The sequence below is a fragment of the Ctenopharyngodon idella genome, chromosome 14 (assembly GCF_019924925.1).
Source record: "Ctenopharyngodon idella isolate HZGC_01 chromosome 14, HZGC01, whole genome shotgun sequence".
NCBI lineage: Eukaryota > Metazoa > Chordata > Actinopteri > Cypriniformes > Xenocyprididae > Ctenopharyngodon > Ctenopharyngodon idella.
This window is the reverse complement of record NC_067233.1, coordinates 4,405,871-4,423,310: the sequence shown is the minus strand read 5'-3', so window position 1 is coordinate 4,423,310 and position 17,440 is coordinate 4,405,871. Positions and strand designations below refer to the sequence as shown.

The 17,440-nt window shown below is 37.7% G+C and overlaps 1 protein-coding gene across 1 annotated transcript in view; it reads left to right on the top strand.

Annotated features, from left to right (window-relative positions):
* Positions 1 to 16,946, top strand: part of fat2 (FAT atypical cadherin 2) — a 56,407-nt gene extending 39,461 nt beyond the window's left edge. Inside the window, exons 20-24 of the mRNA XM_051860100.1 lie at positions 551 to 705; positions 7,172 to 7,610; positions 9,385 to 9,544; positions 11,535 to 12,052; positions 13,893 to 16,946. Coding sequence (XP_051716060.1) covers positions 551 to 705; positions 7,172 to 7,610; positions 9,385 to 9,544; positions 11,535 to 12,052; positions 13,893 to 14,365 — 1,745 coding nt within the window. The 3' untranslated portion in view covers positions 14,366 to 16,946. The remainder of the gene's footprint in view (positions 1 to 550; positions 706 to 7,171; positions 7,611 to 9,384; positions 9,545 to 11,534; positions 12,053 to 13,892) is intronic.
* Positions 16,947 to 17,440: the final 494 nt, after the last annotated feature.

Below are 17,440 nucleotides of genomic sequence, written 5' to 3'. Positions count from 1 at the left end.
TAATCGGATATCTCTACTTAAAATTATTTAAAAAAAGACAAAACAAGCTCTAAAACAAGTTAAACAAATTAAAATCAAGATATTTCTTATAATTCACCCCCTCAACAACTGTTTTTATCTTTGAAAAAATAATATTCTTGGAAGTCTTGGAAAACAAAAATATGATGAAACCTGATTTCTAGTCCTAGAAAGTCATGTAAATTAATGAAATCTTTAAACATCATGGGTAATTTCTTTAATGTATATACGTTCTTCTAGTTATGCCAAACTCTAAAATATTTTATCTGGTAGAAATTGACAAAAAATATATTTTTAAATCTTTATCTTTGATCCTTATCCAGTAAATCATGAACGACTGGAAAAGTCATGGGCATTTGAATATTTTTGTGGACACTGGGGGGCCTTGGAGTCAAAAAGGTGGAGAACCAATCTGACTATATGACTTTATTATCATTATACTCCAAGGTGTCTGAAGCTATATGATACATTTTTGGAGGAAAAAAAAAGATTTTGCCAAATGTACTTACTATTTATGCTTCCTGCATTGCAGAATCGGCTGTGAGATTTGACGGCAAGGGTTATCTAAAATACCTCTATCAAATAGAAGATGGCAGAGAGAACTTCCATCTGTCTTTCCGACTCAAGACATCTGCTGCAGAGGGCACAGTGATGTCCACCAATGCCTCTGACTGGGGGACGTTAGAGGTACCACATTTTTCAAACACACTGACAAAAGAATCTTGAAATTATTCTGTCACAAAAAGCTTACTTTGAGTGTATGATATCCAGGTATAAATCTGAAATACAAAGAAAACCCAGCCATCCAGATAATAATAGAATGATCACAGGAAACTTCACTCCACCCCATGACAAATACAACGTCCAAATGTTTGCAATAGAAGCTTGTTTGTTCTCATGAGCGAATAACTGCGCATTAAACGCGTTAATATTCAGGAGCGCATTCCATAAGGGAAGTAAAGAACTTTCATCCCACCCTTTGAGCACATCAGTGATAAATCAGCCTGCGTTTCTGAAATGAGTGTTATGATGAATTCATGGCTGACTGCTCTCCTCCTTTGACTCAGAGGCACAGTGAGGGAGCTATGAGTTGTTTATTTAAAAGGCCTAATGCAGCTTTGAAGGTAGGTACTACAAAAAAGAAATGTTCTGTGTATTGTGAGTAATATATAGAATGCGGAAAGCATGACTTAAAACAGCGACTTCTGCTTCAAAATCATATATCTCTCCCGGAGGACGCCTCATTTATGTGTCATAATTGAATATTCAATTTAAGAGGCTTGCAACATCAAAAGTGCACTCTTCATTTTTCAAATCTTTACCTCTGGGTTTTGAAACTTGGCAAGCTGGACCATTTCATTGTTGCATAGGGGCTTCAAAAGGATTTGTTAATCATGGTCATCCAAGAAATCTGTAGGGCATATATCTTCACATGCTGCATAGCCATGCATTATATAATTTATGTCTCTCTGGTGAATTAACATTCTGGTGCATCTCAGCAAATTCCACATCTTATCAATCGTTTAATTTGAGAGGAGCGACAGCTCATGTTTGGAAACTTCTCAACAAATCAGCTCTGCCCTACTCCTAAGTTTTTCCATGTTCTTACCTTTTAAGTAATTACTTTCAAATGGAAATTGAGGCTATTTAAGCAAAGCCATCTCTGACAAGAGAAAGAGAAGAAAAGGTGACTTGTCAGTTAAGCAGCTGTAGCATTTATGAATACTGACAGCTTTGATCTAACATTATTAAGAGAAACAAGATCTGTTGCGGGGTAGATACAGTGGAACTGATAACCTTTAATGCAGTGAGGAGTCCGAGCATGGGGGCATTGATCGCAATAATTAGGTTTTTCTTCTAACTGGACTCACATCAGGAGGTCTGTTACGAAACCTTCCTAGACAGCATTGAAAGGCATCACAGGCACGCTCCCAATTGCCAAGACTCTTCCAAACAACACGGAGCAAAAAGATCCACAATTTTGTCCAAATTCTAAGGCAGCGTTTTATCCAAGGTGGCAGATGGAGATTTAGATTTATTCATAAATGTTTACACTGATGAGCCAAAACATTATGATCAGACACAGGTGAAGAGAATATCATTGATCATCTCCTAACAAGACCACATATTAAAGTCTGGAAAGATTAGATGGTAAGCAAACAATCAGTTCTCGTAATCAACAGGTTGGATGCAGGAGAAATGGGCAGGAATAAAGATCTGAGCTACTTTGACAAGGGCCAAATTGTTATGGCAAGGCGACTGGGTCATGTTATCTCTGAAATGGCAAGGATTGTGGGTTGCTCCCGGTCAGCAGTGGTGTGAATTTACCAACAGTGGTCTGAGAAGGGGCAAACCACAAACCGGCGACAGGGTGTTGGGCGCCCATCGATGCACAAGGGCAACAAAGGCTATCCCGTCTGGTTTGAGCCAACAGAAGGTCACAAAATTTTAATGATGGCTATGGGAGGAATGTGTCACAACACACAATGCATCAAGACACCAATCAGAGTGACCCCTGTCCACCGTTGAAAGCACCTACCGTGGGCACGCGAGCGTCTGAACTGGACCTTAGAGCAATGGAAGAAGGTCGCCTGGTCCAATGAGTACTGTTTTCTTTTACATCACATTGACGGCTGTGTACGTGTGTTGTTTACCTGGGGAAGTGATGGCACCAGGATCACTGTGAAATGACGATAAGCTGGTGGAGGGAGTGTGATGCCCTGGGTAATGTTCTGCTTGGAAACCCTGGGTCTGGCCATTCATTTAGACGTAAATTTGACATGTGCCACCTACCTAAAACATTGTTGCAGACCACGTTCGCCCTCTTCATGACAATGGAGTTCCCTGGTGGCCTCTTTCAGCAGGATAATGCGCCCTGCCACACTGCACACATTGCTCAGGAATGGTTTGAGGAACATGATGAAGTGTTCAAGATGCCTCCAAATTGCCCAAATCTCAATCCAATTGAGCATCTGTGGGATGTGCTGGACCAACAACTTCGATCCATGATGGCTCCACCTCACAACCTACAGGACTGGAAAGATCTGTTGCCAATGCCTAATACCACAGGACACCTTCAGGGGTCTTGTAGAGTCCATGCCTCGGGGGGTCGGGCAGGTGGCGGACCAACGGCATATATTAGGCAGGTGGTGATAATGTTTTGGCTGATCTGTGTATATCCCAACATAGTGTGGCCCAGATCTGGCCCTCATCTGGTACATGTGGATTACACGCGGACCAGATGTGGGCCAGATCTGGGCCGACCCTATGTTGCTGTCAGGGACACTATGCCATTCAAAGGTTTGGGATTAGTAAGATTTTATAGAAAGAAATTAATACATTAATTCAGCAAGGATGCATGAAATTGATCATAAGTGACAGTAAATACATGTATTAAATATGAAGCAGCACAACTGTTTTCAACATAGATAATAAGAAATGTTTCTTAAGCAGCAAATCAGCATATCAGAATGATTTCTGAAGGATCGTGTGACACTGAAGACTGGAGTAATGATGCTGAAAATTCACAGGAATAAATTATATTTCAAAATATATTAAAATAGTAAACTTCTTTCAAAAACATTCAAAAATCTTACTGACCCCAAACTATTATATATACTTTCATACAAAAGCAATTCAGTCATTCACTACTAAAAAGTATCAATACAAAACTTATCAGCCCTGTTCCCGTTTAAATCATTCTATTTGTATATGTTGAGTTGCCGCCATCTTGAACAGGATTCTGCCTATGAAGGCAGTGGACTATAAAGCAGATACATTTTAAAGCAGAGCTTTCATCCATTAAGTGAGGGATAATATACATTCAGGCAGTATGACTGTGTACAGGATGATCAGAATGTTTATATTATCCATAAGGTTTATTTACCTCACTTATTACTCGGCTGCTCGCCAAATAAATAAATGAATGGAAATTTAATATTGATTTGAGATGAAATTCTTTTTATTTGAACACAGAATGTCACGATAGACCAATCAGGATATTCCAGAGAATTGTATAATATAATATTGTGTAAAATAATAGTTTAACTATATCAGCTAATAGAATTTCATTATCTTCTCTCAAGATGAACAGGTTGGGAGGGGATATCACTTCCTTTTAAGGATACTTTCCATTGCTTGCTTGACCATAATTGATCAGTTAGCTGATGTTTTGTGGACAGTTTACAAACAGAGTGAGATCATGTGCTATATATATATATATATATTATTATTATTTTTTTTTTTTTTTTTGATATGGACTCTGGTGGATAAACAGCCTTCTTACCTGTCAAACTAAGCATTGCCCTCAAGGAACCAAAACTTGGATCGAACATTCACCCTCGATGAGTCCTCCTGGGAAAAGTTCCTCTTCCATTTTAGTGCTCATCTCACCACCACCACCACCACTGCACACTCAGCTCAGCCCAGCACAGCAAAATCAAACAGCAGCTCCGTCCAATGAAAGCAAATGAGCAAAACCCATGGGCTGACTGGTATCAGATCAGAGCAAAAGGCTCTGTGCTCACTTCTCACTTCGCAAAACTCTCTGAAGATTGTGCCGCAGCAATTAAGAGGCTGGCGTGAAGGAGATGATGCTTAATAATGCATACTCTCAGCATCAGTGTAATACTTTCAAATGTGAAGTTCACACACAAGCTATGTTTTTTTAATGTACAGAACAGGAAACTAATACATGCATATGTGAGCGATCCATTATTTGTGGGTGGAACGCTGAGGAGGCATCGTGTCAGCGTGTTGATTGGACTGTGGCTTTGCAACACAAAGTTGTCGGTGCGTTTGAACAAGAACTAACTGTGTTCTCCCGCGAGCGCTGTCTTTCACAACTACCTTCAATGCTCAAAGGGCTTCTTATCTCCCACAGAGAGCACACGCTTCCAACTGTGCAAAAACACAAGCTGTGTAACCTGTCTCAGCAAGAGCATTGCTGGCTCTTCAGCAACCTGAGCACAGTCCATAAATATGTAACTTTATTCAAGCCGCAGACATCAGGCTAAAGCTAATAAGTGTGAATTGTGTACTTTTGTGGTGTTAAAATGTTTTCTTTCATGCCCCTTTTTGGGGGTCAATGAGGTGACAATATTTTTTCTTTAAATAATCTGTTCAAAAATACATTCAAAATGCAATTCATACATACAGTGACTTGTATGTATGTGAAAAGCTTCAAACTTTAAGCTTTAGAAGAAAATGGCTTACACTTTATTCTGATAGACCACTTTAGACATTCTACTAACTTTGGCCCTGTTTCCACCTGGTATTAAGATGCTTTTTGATCACAAGTTGCTTTCTTAGTGTAGACGCTCATGTGTTCAAACAGCCACAAAAGACCATCTACTCTCCACCTACTGACCTAACGCATAAACATTATAGAAAGCTCTCCAGCCAGACGGGATTTCAACTTTGTCGGCTGAAAACCCAAGTTTGGTTTGAAGATGAAAAACGTACCAAGCACAATGTTCTCTCACCATTCCTGATTTGTAACATGCACTCACGGCGTTCAGTTGGTCTTGCGGCTGTCAGAGCAGAAACGAAAGTTCCAGTCATCTTGGGTAGTATTCATATGTATATTGCGTGAGCTTATTTTGTTCATTAGATCAAAAGATATGAAAAAACCCATACATTTACCCGCCCATAGACCTTCCCCTCGAAGAAATCAGGACAGAAGTGGTTGAAAGTGGATAAAAGAGACAAATTAAAATATCCGACCTTGTTACCAGGTGGAAACAGGTCCTATAAGTAACTTTGCAACGACGTATATGTCAACTAACACTCGTTAACTTGCAACTCTCATTAGAGTGTTAGTGGCCTGTTAGGTTAGGGTTAGGTATTAGGGTTAGGGTTGCCAACTGTCCCTTATTAGCCGGGATGTCCCTATTATTGGGCCTAATTGATTTGTCCCATACATGACCTCCCTTGTCCCATTTATTGACTGCTACGCTGATCTAACCGCCACTTACTTTAATGTATTTCAGGAGAACAGGAGGAATTGACGCATTGTAAATCCGACATATACAATTCTCTGAATTGTGGTGCAAACTAACATGGCGGCGCGTTATAGATCAGCTAACATGATCATTATAAAGGTGTTTAAACGACAAAACACATTCACTTACACATGTTTGAGAATTGAATATCAGGTAGTTCATGACATAGCCTACAAGTTCGTGAATATTTTTAATAAAAAAGGAATAAAAGCGATACATCTGTCATACAGCGCTATTGTAGCTGCGATGTGTCACATGACAACATCAAAAAGTTTGAAAAGTTTCTGAAATTTGGTTGATTTGACATGGAATGATTTTCCTTTCCTGAAGTTGGCAACCCTAGTTAGGGTTAGTAGAATAAGTTGACATGTATCTGCAAAGTTACTTATAGTCAGTAGAATATCTGTTGGGGAGCATCAAAATAAAGTGTTAGCAGATATTAAGCAGACAGTCTACTAATACTCTAATGACTGCTAGTCGACATGTAGTTGCAAAGTTGCTTATAGTTAGTAGAATGTCTAAAGTGGACCATTGAATTACATTGTTACCGAAAAGTGTAACACTCTCTCCACAAACATAGACTTGACTTTATTTATTTAGTCAAGTCTGTTTTTGTAGAGTAAGTGTTGCATTTTTCTTCTAAAGTTTGAAATTCAGATTTTTTGAGTTGAACCTCCATTACGTTTGGTTAAACGTCTGACTTTTAGTTTAATTTAAAATAAATTAAAATAATTAATATTGAATTAAAATTAGGTCACACTTTAGTTTAGGGTCCAATTCTGACTATTAACTATGACTTTTGCCTCAATGAACTCCTAATTACAGCTTATTAATAGTTAGTAAGGTAGTTATGTTTATTGGGAAATGATCTTGCAGAATAAGGCATTAATAAGTGCTTTATAAGTACTGCCAATATCCTAATAATATGCATGCTAATAAGCAACTAGTTAATAGTGAGAATTGGACCCTAAAGTGTTACCCATTTTTATTTTTTGTTCTAAAATGATGATGACACCATAACGATAATACCATAATGAAGAATTTTCATTCAACCTGACAAAACTTGCCATGTTTTTTAAACTAGATTTTGTCCTGTTCATCATCATGAATACTGTTATATGTCATTGACCCTTTTGTGTTTGTGTTTCTAGCTGGTGGACAAGGAGCTGTGGCTCAGATATAGCTGTGGCAACATGCGTCCTGCCAGTATGCAGGTGGCCAACCACCCTGTGGCTGATGGCCGCTGGCATGATGTCTCTCTGGAGGTCAATGGCACAACCCTTAGACTCACCATTGATTCCAGCCACTCCAACTCTGTCGTTCTGCCACAACCCTGCAAGCTTACTCAGTCCGGTGGGGCTCTGGTGCTGGCCAGCTCTAATCCCAGCACAGATGCAGAGCGACTGGGCTTCACGGGCTGTTTGGAGAGCTTACATTTCAACGGAGAAGCAGTGAGAGGAAAGGAGGGGGTGACAGGAGACTGGCAGACTGGCAGACTCTTTGGGATCTACCAGTGCTGCTCTGATGTGAAGATCTGTGCCAGTAATCCTTGTGAGAACGGAGGCACTTGTGAGGAAGACTCCAGTGGAGGTGGGAAAGCAGTTACTCTTAGGGGGGGAACATTGTTTTACCTACTGAGTTATAAAATAAGAAATGCAAATTCGGTCACCAAATCTGTATGCCATTTGCACAACGTTGTTTCCCATCTTGCTTGTCTATACCACAAGTTTTGATATATAGATGATTATAATGCTGCATCATTTAATCAGCATATAATGAAATACTGCTGCCATGATTACTAGAAAATGTACATAAAATCTCTGTAAAATGAAATAGCCAAAATATTAGTATAGAAATAATAAAAACGGAAATGGCTGATAAAAATAAATTAATTGGTAACACTTTAAAATAAAGTTTAAATTGTTAACATTATAATAGTAATACATACACAAATACAGGTAAGGTTTAATAAAATACATATTGCACTAAAAATGATAAAAATTAAGTAATTGTGAACACTACAATAAAGTTTAACGTCCCCCTTTGATGAAAAATCAAGTTTTTAATGTTGTTTATACGTCTATGCGGTGTTTTTAATATGCTTTAAGACAAACCATGTGCAAATTCATAATTCAACACCATTGCTGAGTATTTTCTCCTTAAAACTGCAGTGAAAAAAGACTGTTTCTGACGTCACAAACTACCTTGTAACCAATCACGTCAACGTGCCGGCGGGCTTTAGCATATCATTAACAGCGAACTAGCAGGGGAGTTTCGAGAGAAGCCAGGTTGTCCCGGTATATTTTTCTGTTGATATAAAAAATGGTGTAGATTTAGCAATATAGCGGGTGTATGATGTATATTACGGTGAACTATATGCCTTTCTCCACTGACGTTCTGAGTTGTTAAAGCGTTTGTAAGAATACTGATTGTTAGAAGGCAGCTGTCTGATACGTGAATATGAACATGGTTTGTGTGACATTAGCAACACATTATTAGCTGTTTGATAACGTAGTCAAGCCAAAGGCTAATCATATTAATTACCGTTATGTGTCTGACGTTATAAAAAGCGATACCATTGTGCAGCGTTTACCTCAGTAAGTTGACCGAGTGGATCTCTGAGCTTGTGTGAGTGAGTGGAGGCGGGGCTAATTAGCATATTCATAGATCAGCGTATATTAAATGAGGCGAGGGTGTAGAGTTACATTCAAGCTATTTTAAGGCATGAAGAAATTTTTTTCACAGGAAAAAACATTTAAATATGTAATTTTCGTGATCAAAGATGAGTTTTAAGGGATAAAATTATTGACTACAGGGGGACTTTAATCATTGTTTACATTAGAAAGTTAACAGGAAATTATGGTATAATTATAAATTAACATTAACCTAGACTAATAAATCATTGTTAGTTTCTAATGCATTAACTAATGTTAATTAAACATTATTGTAAATTTTAAAACACATGCCATAGTGCTAAACCGGCACATATACTGTACCAGAATGGATGGTTAGTGAAAGTGTGCTAAAGTGGTGCGAATGAATTAACTCCTTAACATATTTCACATCTTTGTTTGCATCTCTGTTTCATGTTATAAAATTGTGAAGTTCGGATTGGGAATTCATTCTTGAATATTAAGAGGTCCCTTAACAAATTGGTAAGGGACAACAAACCAAAATGCTTTGGAGTATCTAAGCGACACTACACAAATATGGAAATAAAGTCACTGTATCTGCATCCAAAAGATCTCTCAATACCCCAGTGTCAGTCTACACTTTGATCTCAGCACAGAGAAGTTCCTATGGAAATGTCTTTGTTAACTTGGCTGAAAATATATAAGATGCATTTTTTACGTCTGTCCTCCAGGGTTTCGCTGTAGCTGTCCATTGCTATTCTATGGCTCTCGCTGTGAGAATGTCATGCCGCCGGACGATCCTTGTGCATCCCAGCCATGTGCCAATGGGTTGTGTATGCCAAATCATCAAGGGTACATCTGCAACTGCTCCACACAAATTGCTAGAAACAGGTGAGACTCACACAGCGGAGCTCTTGAAATCACACGTGTATCATGTCCTTGGTGAAGGCATTGAGAAGTCTGACTAATCTGCATGAAAATAAATACTTGTGTATTCTGTCTCTTCATCTCGTTCCTGAACCCTTGCCCACACAGGTTTTGTGTGATATGTGCGTTTGGCATTCAGCCGTAACTCGCCTTTGAGTTAACAAATTAAAGCATTATTGATTGTCCTCGTTCATATATAACTACAAAGCTTGAGCAAATTAGTCATGGAGTGAGAATTTCAATCAATAGATGTCCTTCTGTGTGTCTGTCTCTGTGTGCATCACAGCATAACACCATGTTGGTCACTAGCATCACGCGTTTATGTACAGCCCAAGACGGGAAACTTTACAAACACTGTTTAGTTATGAAATAATGTTTATATATATATATATACAGTCAAACCAAAAATTTTTGATATATTTTTACTAGTGGGTGCAGGACACTATAGTTCATTTATGTAAGTGAGGATAGCAAAATAAAGTAAACTGTGACATTTTATACCCAAATATTCTTCATACAGTGGACTACCAGTAAAATTGATAAAAATTTGGGACCAAAAATTATTCAGACACTTTGACCTGACCATGTTTTGCTTAAGTGTTATCTGACATAATTAAGATTAATTTTTTCTGACACAGTTTAACTCTGAGATCTTGTCATATTTTATTACCATTTTTTAAACTATAGTGAATAAACTGTATTAATGAATGAAATGTTCAAGGTGTCTGAATAAATTTTGGTTTGACTGTATATATATATATATATATATATATATATATAAATATTTTCAGTGCAATATTCACTGTCCATTATGCTGCACATGATATCTGATATACTTATATATGAATATGAAAATATGAAAAATTATTATTTTCACTAGTGTTGCAAGACAAAAGCCAGAACAGCACATTTACTATGTATACTGCATAATTAATCATTTTTAAAATTATAGCAAGTAGTGAGAAATATTGATGAAAAAAATGGTTAAATGAATATTAAATATTTATGTATTTTTAATTTAATTTAATTTAATTTAATATGCAATTATTTCCTGGAGCAGTGAAAACATTGTTAATGTTAGATATATTGAAATTATTTTAAAAAGTTTGTGAATATTTCTTCTTCAACATGTCTTAACCAGTTTTAGGGGTAACATATTACAAGTAATGTGAGTACAAGTAATCAGATTACTTTTTCAAGTAACTAGTAATGCATTACTTTTAAATTTACAACAACATATCTGAGTTACTTTTTCTTCTGTGATCAATGGCAGCACAGCTGAAAGGTTTGTTTAAGCGGCGCCCTCTTCTGTACAGGCGTGAATTTGCATTTCCTTCAGCCTGAGGCTTATTCATTTCACTTTTGGTGTGAAAGGACCTTAAAGGGTTAGAAAATACATTTATTAAAAAATACAACTTTTATTGTTGTTGTTAAAAAGCAAACAAACAAGCCCAGCCCAGGCAAGAAAAAGTATCGCAAAAATAATGCAAGTAACATTAACTTCCATAAAAATTAAGTAACGTGATTAGTTACTTTTTAGGGAGTATCACAATATTGTAACGCATTACTTTTAAAAGTAACTTCCCCAACACGGGTCTTAACAGTAGCATTGTATAATAACAAATGTACTAAGATATGGAATCATTTAAAAAGAAAAAGATAAAACTCGTCTTGTCTGCAGAAAAATGATTTGTGTAAAAACACCCAGACGATGCTTTGATAACATAACTGTTTGCAAACATCAAGAAAAATTAAAACAAAAAAGAAATTTATCTGGTAAACTGGATGTATAGAATGAGGAAGATAATCATTTCTGATAATCCATATATGACATACAGGATGGCGTTACCATTTCCATTGAATGGTAATTCAGAGCTATGGTATCTGAGTTTGAGAGTATCTAGATCATTGTGGCCCACACACACTCCTACATTCATACATCTTCTCTTTGCAGATGTCAGACTGCGTGCACTCCAAATCCATGTCTGGATGGTTTCGCCTGTTCGATGGCACAGAACTCGATCCACTGTGAGCGCACCACCACCTCCACCTCCACTCCTTATGTGGAAATCGCAGAGATCTGCGCAGGCGTACTGGGGCTTGTCCTCCTCGTTGTGGCCTTCGTGTGTTTCCGAAAACGCTACATCAGCAAAAAGAAGCACAAGTCTGGCTGCGTGCAAGATTCCAACGGTTACTTCCCAACTCTACCCAAAAGCATGATGAAAGAAACTGAGATCAGCTCTCCCATGGAGATTAACACCCTGATTGGCTGTGTAGGTGATCTGGACAACAGTCCTTTCCGATCACTGAAGCCTCGTGAACAGCTGGAGCTCGGCCCTCAGGTGGGACCCCGGTCTCAGAGGCCTCAGGGTCCTGTGATTTGCAGCGTGGCCCCCAATCTACCTCCTCCACCCTCCACCAGCTCTGATAATGACTCTATTATGAAAAACAATTGGGAGCATGACTACGAAGGTGAGAACTTGAGTTTTATTTACTATTTTCCCAACTTTTACAGGCGCTTCACTTCATTTTGAATTTAGTCACATCATGAAAGATGAGAGAAGTGGAGGACAAATAGCTGCGTTTGCTTGTGCAGGTCAATGGAAAAAGCATGTGCGGGTCAAATTCAATTATGTCTTCTGTTTGCTGCAGCACTGAGCACTTTCTTAAAAGCTATGGCTTAAAAAACTGTAAATATCACATTTAAAGTTGGGACATATTGAAATCTCAAGGACATTTTGTGCACTTAACATTCAAGCATTTTAAATGCAGTTGAGAATTAAAGAACATGTTAAAAGTAACCATTCATTTTTACAGTTGACTCATATACTGTCCTCCACTGCTGTGTTGATGGAAAGTGCATGAGTAGATCACCATAACTGATAAAGAGTGCAAAAACTGTCATGTCCCACTCAAAAACTCTTTATTAGTTTCATATATTTGTATATATTAGGTATTTGGTTTCATATATAAAATGAATGCCACACAGCATTGAGAGGAATTTTCTCCTGCTCTTGCCATTATATTGCACAATATATTGGTACCGTACTACTTATCAGTTGATAGTGGAGATTTTAAATTGATCAGTATTTGTCAATATTGGATATATGTTGCCATTTGTATATTTAAACATTTAGTTTACCCTTTCAGTCATCTCATTTAAAGAGAATATAAGGTTGTGTTGTGCCTTAATTCATTTGTAGCATTTACAATGACTGATTTCTTTTCCATTTTTCAAACTGTAATATACAGTATGTGTCTGTATATATATGTGTGTGTGTGTGTGTATTTTAAAAGAAGTCTCTGCTCACCAAGGCTTCATTTATTTTATCTAAAATACAGCAAAAATTTTAATATTGTTAAATATTTTTACAATTTAAAATAACTGTTTTCTATTTGAATACATTATAAAATGTCATTTATTTCTGTGATCAAAGCTGAATTTTCAGCATCATTACTCCAGTCTTCAGTGTCACATGATCCTTCAGAAATCATTCTAACATGATGATTTGATGCTCAAGAAACATTTATTGTGTATGTTTTTTTTTTTCAGGATTATTTAATGAATAGAAAGTTCAAAAGAAGAGCATTTATCTGAAATATAAAGCTTTTGCAGCATTATAAATGTCTATACTGTCACTTTTGATCAATTTAATGCATTCCCGCTGAATGAAAGTATTAATTTCTTTAATTTATTTCCAAAGAAAAAAACAAAAAAACTTTTGAACGGTAGTGATGTTACAAAAGCTTTCCATTTCAGATTAATGCTGTTCTTTTGAACTTTCTATTCATCAAATAATCCTGAAAAAACTGTTTTCATCATTAATAATAATCATAAATGTTTCTTGAGCAGCAAATCATCATATTAGAATGATTTCTGAAGGATCATGTGACTCTGAAGACTGGAGTAATGATGCTGAGAATTCAGCTTTGATCACAGGAATAAATTATATTTTAAAACGTATTACAACAGAAAACAGTTCTTTTAAATAATATCAATAATATTTCATATTGTTTTTACTGTAGATTTGATCCAATAAATGCAGCATTGGAGAGCATAAGAGACTCCTTTTTTAAAAATATTTAACAATATCTTATTTGCCCAAACTTTTGAACAGTAGTGTATATCAGGCTTTTATTGTTCATTGACCATAACATGAAAATAATTAGTTTCAGACCGAATTTTAGTATTAGTGGATCACTAGAACACCTGTAACAAACAAGTGAAACTTAAAACACTCACGTAGTCCTACTTGTCGACATAGACTCAACTGCTGAACAATAAACAATGTATAATAATTCTCATTCACAGTGTATCCAGCTGATCCAGACTACTATGGCCGACCCTCCGTTCAAGAGTTCCCCCAGTTTGACATCGTAGAAAGCACCTACTCGTCTACTGCCACAGAGTCGCGCAGGAACTCTCGTTTCGGAGGCTTCCCTTTCCCGCTGGACCGCGCCGACCGCCGCGCTCCATTACCCCCCTGTTACAGCAATCAGAACTTGGATGACTTCTTGGGGTCGGACGGTCTGCCGCTGCCCAGCTCTCAGTGCCCTAACGAGTACACAGCCATAAGCTACTACCCTACTCAGCATACTCGCAGCCTGGACAACGTCTCCAGCAGCTATAAGAGGCTCAGCGTGCGTTTGAGCGTAGCACAGCCTTCATATGCGGACAGCGGCGGATCTACTCGGCCTGGATCTACTAGAAGGACATCTCGCAGTTATGCTGGCTCAGACATGGTGGAGAGTGACTACGGCAGCTGTGAGGAGGTCATGTTCTAGGCAACAAAAAGGATCAAAGGTCCCGTATGAGTGGGGAAGGTTATCTCGTACATATAGTATATGAAGCTCAAAGGCTAAAAGCCACAGAAGCACTATCAGTATTAATAGTCACTTTCAGGGAAAACAAATACATCTGTGCCCTTTACAAATCTGTAGAATTATTGCATGACCTGAAAATGTCTACAGTGTGGTTATAAATGACGTCTTTTATTGTCTGGAGATAATGCGCCCTTATTTGTTCTTGCGAGTTCAATCACACCCCGTCCGGTTTGGTTGGGAAAACTATGTGACACGACGTGCTGGCGAAAGTCAGAATACGCACAGGCTAACAGGCGAAACAAGTGAAAAATGTCAATTTTGGTCGAAATTGAGTTTTTCACAAAAATTTGTTCATTAAGCCCTCGTCTAGCGATCCCAATGCTCCACTAATCCCTAATACTCGACTAAAACGAACCCTGGTGCGATCGCTCTGTTAGTGCGGTTCATTTGAGCATGTGTGAACGCTGCCATCCGAACTCTAGTGCGCACCAAACAAGCGGACAGAGGCCGCTGAAAAGATGGGTCTCGCTCCGCTTCCAAACGAACTCTGGTGCGGTCCGAATGATATATGAACGCAACACGGATCAAAGACATGTAAACGAACCAAAAACAGGAAGATGAGACCCTAAAATGGACAAAATCCTCACGCATATCGGTTTTTCTCATCATAGTCGCGAGTTTTCCCATCACATGCATCAGACTGTTTGTGTGTGTGACGGATGGATTCCCGCCGCTGTTTTGACTCCTTTACACATTTTAGAAGCTCTTCACGAGTTCCCAGCTGGCCAAAATACCATCATATGCAGGTTACACACACACAACAATCGCATTAACCTCAGCACACAGCATTGTTTTGGATGTTCGGTAAGTTCCGTCTCAAAATAGGCAATACGTCATAAAATCCAACCGTTGTGACGTATCCCTATGCCTTTAGGTTCGGTATCTTTTGGTTCGGTGATGAAATTGCCAATCTGAACGCTAATCGGACCAGGACTAAATGTTTTTTTTTTTTTTTGTCCGGACCAAACGAACCAAACTACAAGTGTGAACGCACCCTAATCAAACAATTGTGGAATCATGGAAAAAAAGTTGAATATATATTCCTATAGATATGGGTTTTGATGTGGTTTGTGCCAAATTTGGTGGTATTACCAGTGATTTTAAGGTATGGTTGCTAGATGATTTTGTTTTGGATTTTTCTCAAAATTGACTTTGCCGACTCTATCGACTTCAAACAGGTGTAGCTCAGTCATTTTTTGTCAGATTCCAAAATCATACATCATTTTACACCATTTTAATAGAGAATGTGAGTATAACAATAACTCATTTTTTGAAAATTTGCTCATTCTGACTCATTTTGCCAGCACGGGTCACATATGTTATTATTAGCATTAGTGTTGCATGTCATTATCAGATTGGATGCCAGCTGTGGGACGGATGATTACTTCTGCAAACATGGCTGAGGTGTGTTGTTCTTCCAACCCATATGTGCTCACCGAAACCAGTGTGCTATGAAATTTGAATCATTTTCAAGTGTGCCATATGGTATAAAGATTTTTAGCGATGGAAACACATTTCACTACAACAAAACAGCAGTATAGTGGTTATATTGATTTGTACAGTCGACTGAAGCAGAGGCTGGTTCTCTGCTGGATCAAAATATTAAACACCCAATGTGAAATATTACATGTTTGTTCATGAAATATCAAATATAGTTCCCCAAGTTGATGTGTGGGAAATTGGGAGTACCCTTAGGCTGTGTATGAATTGCTGTGTTTGGTGAAGAGTAATTTTAAATGTGAACTATGCGCTTTAGCTTCTCATGCTGCAGATGTTATGCAGTTTTAGAAGTTTTCAGTGATCTGAGGCAATCGTACAGCTTTTTAATGGCTCATTATGCTTCTTGACAAACTGTCTAAGGCTTGCTAATCATTAAAAAGATAAAAAATACTGCCAAAGTATGAAAGAAATTGGACTGATTGAAGAATCGTGTGTGTGAACATGACAAACAACAGCTGCATTTTATATTCTAAAGCGCTTCTGTCTTTGATCCGTATTCATAACAGTGATGTCATCTTTAGGGTACAATATTTTTTTGTTTTGAGAAGTTATGAATAGGGATTTCCACCACAGCACATCTTATTGGATGCAAAGATGAGCTGAATGTGACAGACTTTAGCAGACTTGTGCATGCGTCATCAAATTGTATCTGCATGTGCCCAATGAAACCACTTCCTCCCGTCATTGACTGCTACTGTACGTCATTGTAGTGTTTAGTCTGTAGTGTTTCAAATGACTTGGTACAGTGTTGATGTACATATCAATGGCAGCTGTTGCAAGTATTTGTTATGATCTGCCGGATGTTTGTGCAGTGGCTGTGGTATGTGCGAATGTATTTTTTTTTTTGTATTTTGAAAAATCAATGTGGGACGGATCCCATGTTTAAAATGAGTTCCTCTGTGAGAGAATCTGTGTTGTATTTCCCATCTCTGTAGAAAACACTATGAAATATATAAAATAAAATTATGTTTAATATACAGAATGCACTGTGTTGTATTTGGATATGCTTGCTTAAGGATTCAAAAAGTCAAAAGATTTTTTTCTTTTAAAAGATTTACTTTTATTCAGCAAGAATGCATTAAATTAATGTTACAAAAGATTTCTATTCTAGTTCTTTTCAACTTTCTATCATCACAGAATCCTGAAGAAATTGTTTCACGGTTTCTACAAAACAATATTAAAGGGGTGGTTGATTATGATTTCACTTTTTTAGCTTTAGTTAGTGTGTAATGTTGCTGTTTGAGCATAAACAACATCTGCAAAGTTACGACGCTCAAAGTTCAATGCAAAGGGAGATATTTTCTTTTAAAGAAATCGCTTTTTAAGGACTACAGCAAATGGCTGGTAGGGACTACAATGAGCTTCTTCCTGGGTTAGTGACATCACAAACCCTAAAATTTACATAAACCCCGCCCCCGAGAACATGTTACAAACGGGACGAGGCCATGTTGGGCTGCTTTAGAGAAGAGGAAGAGT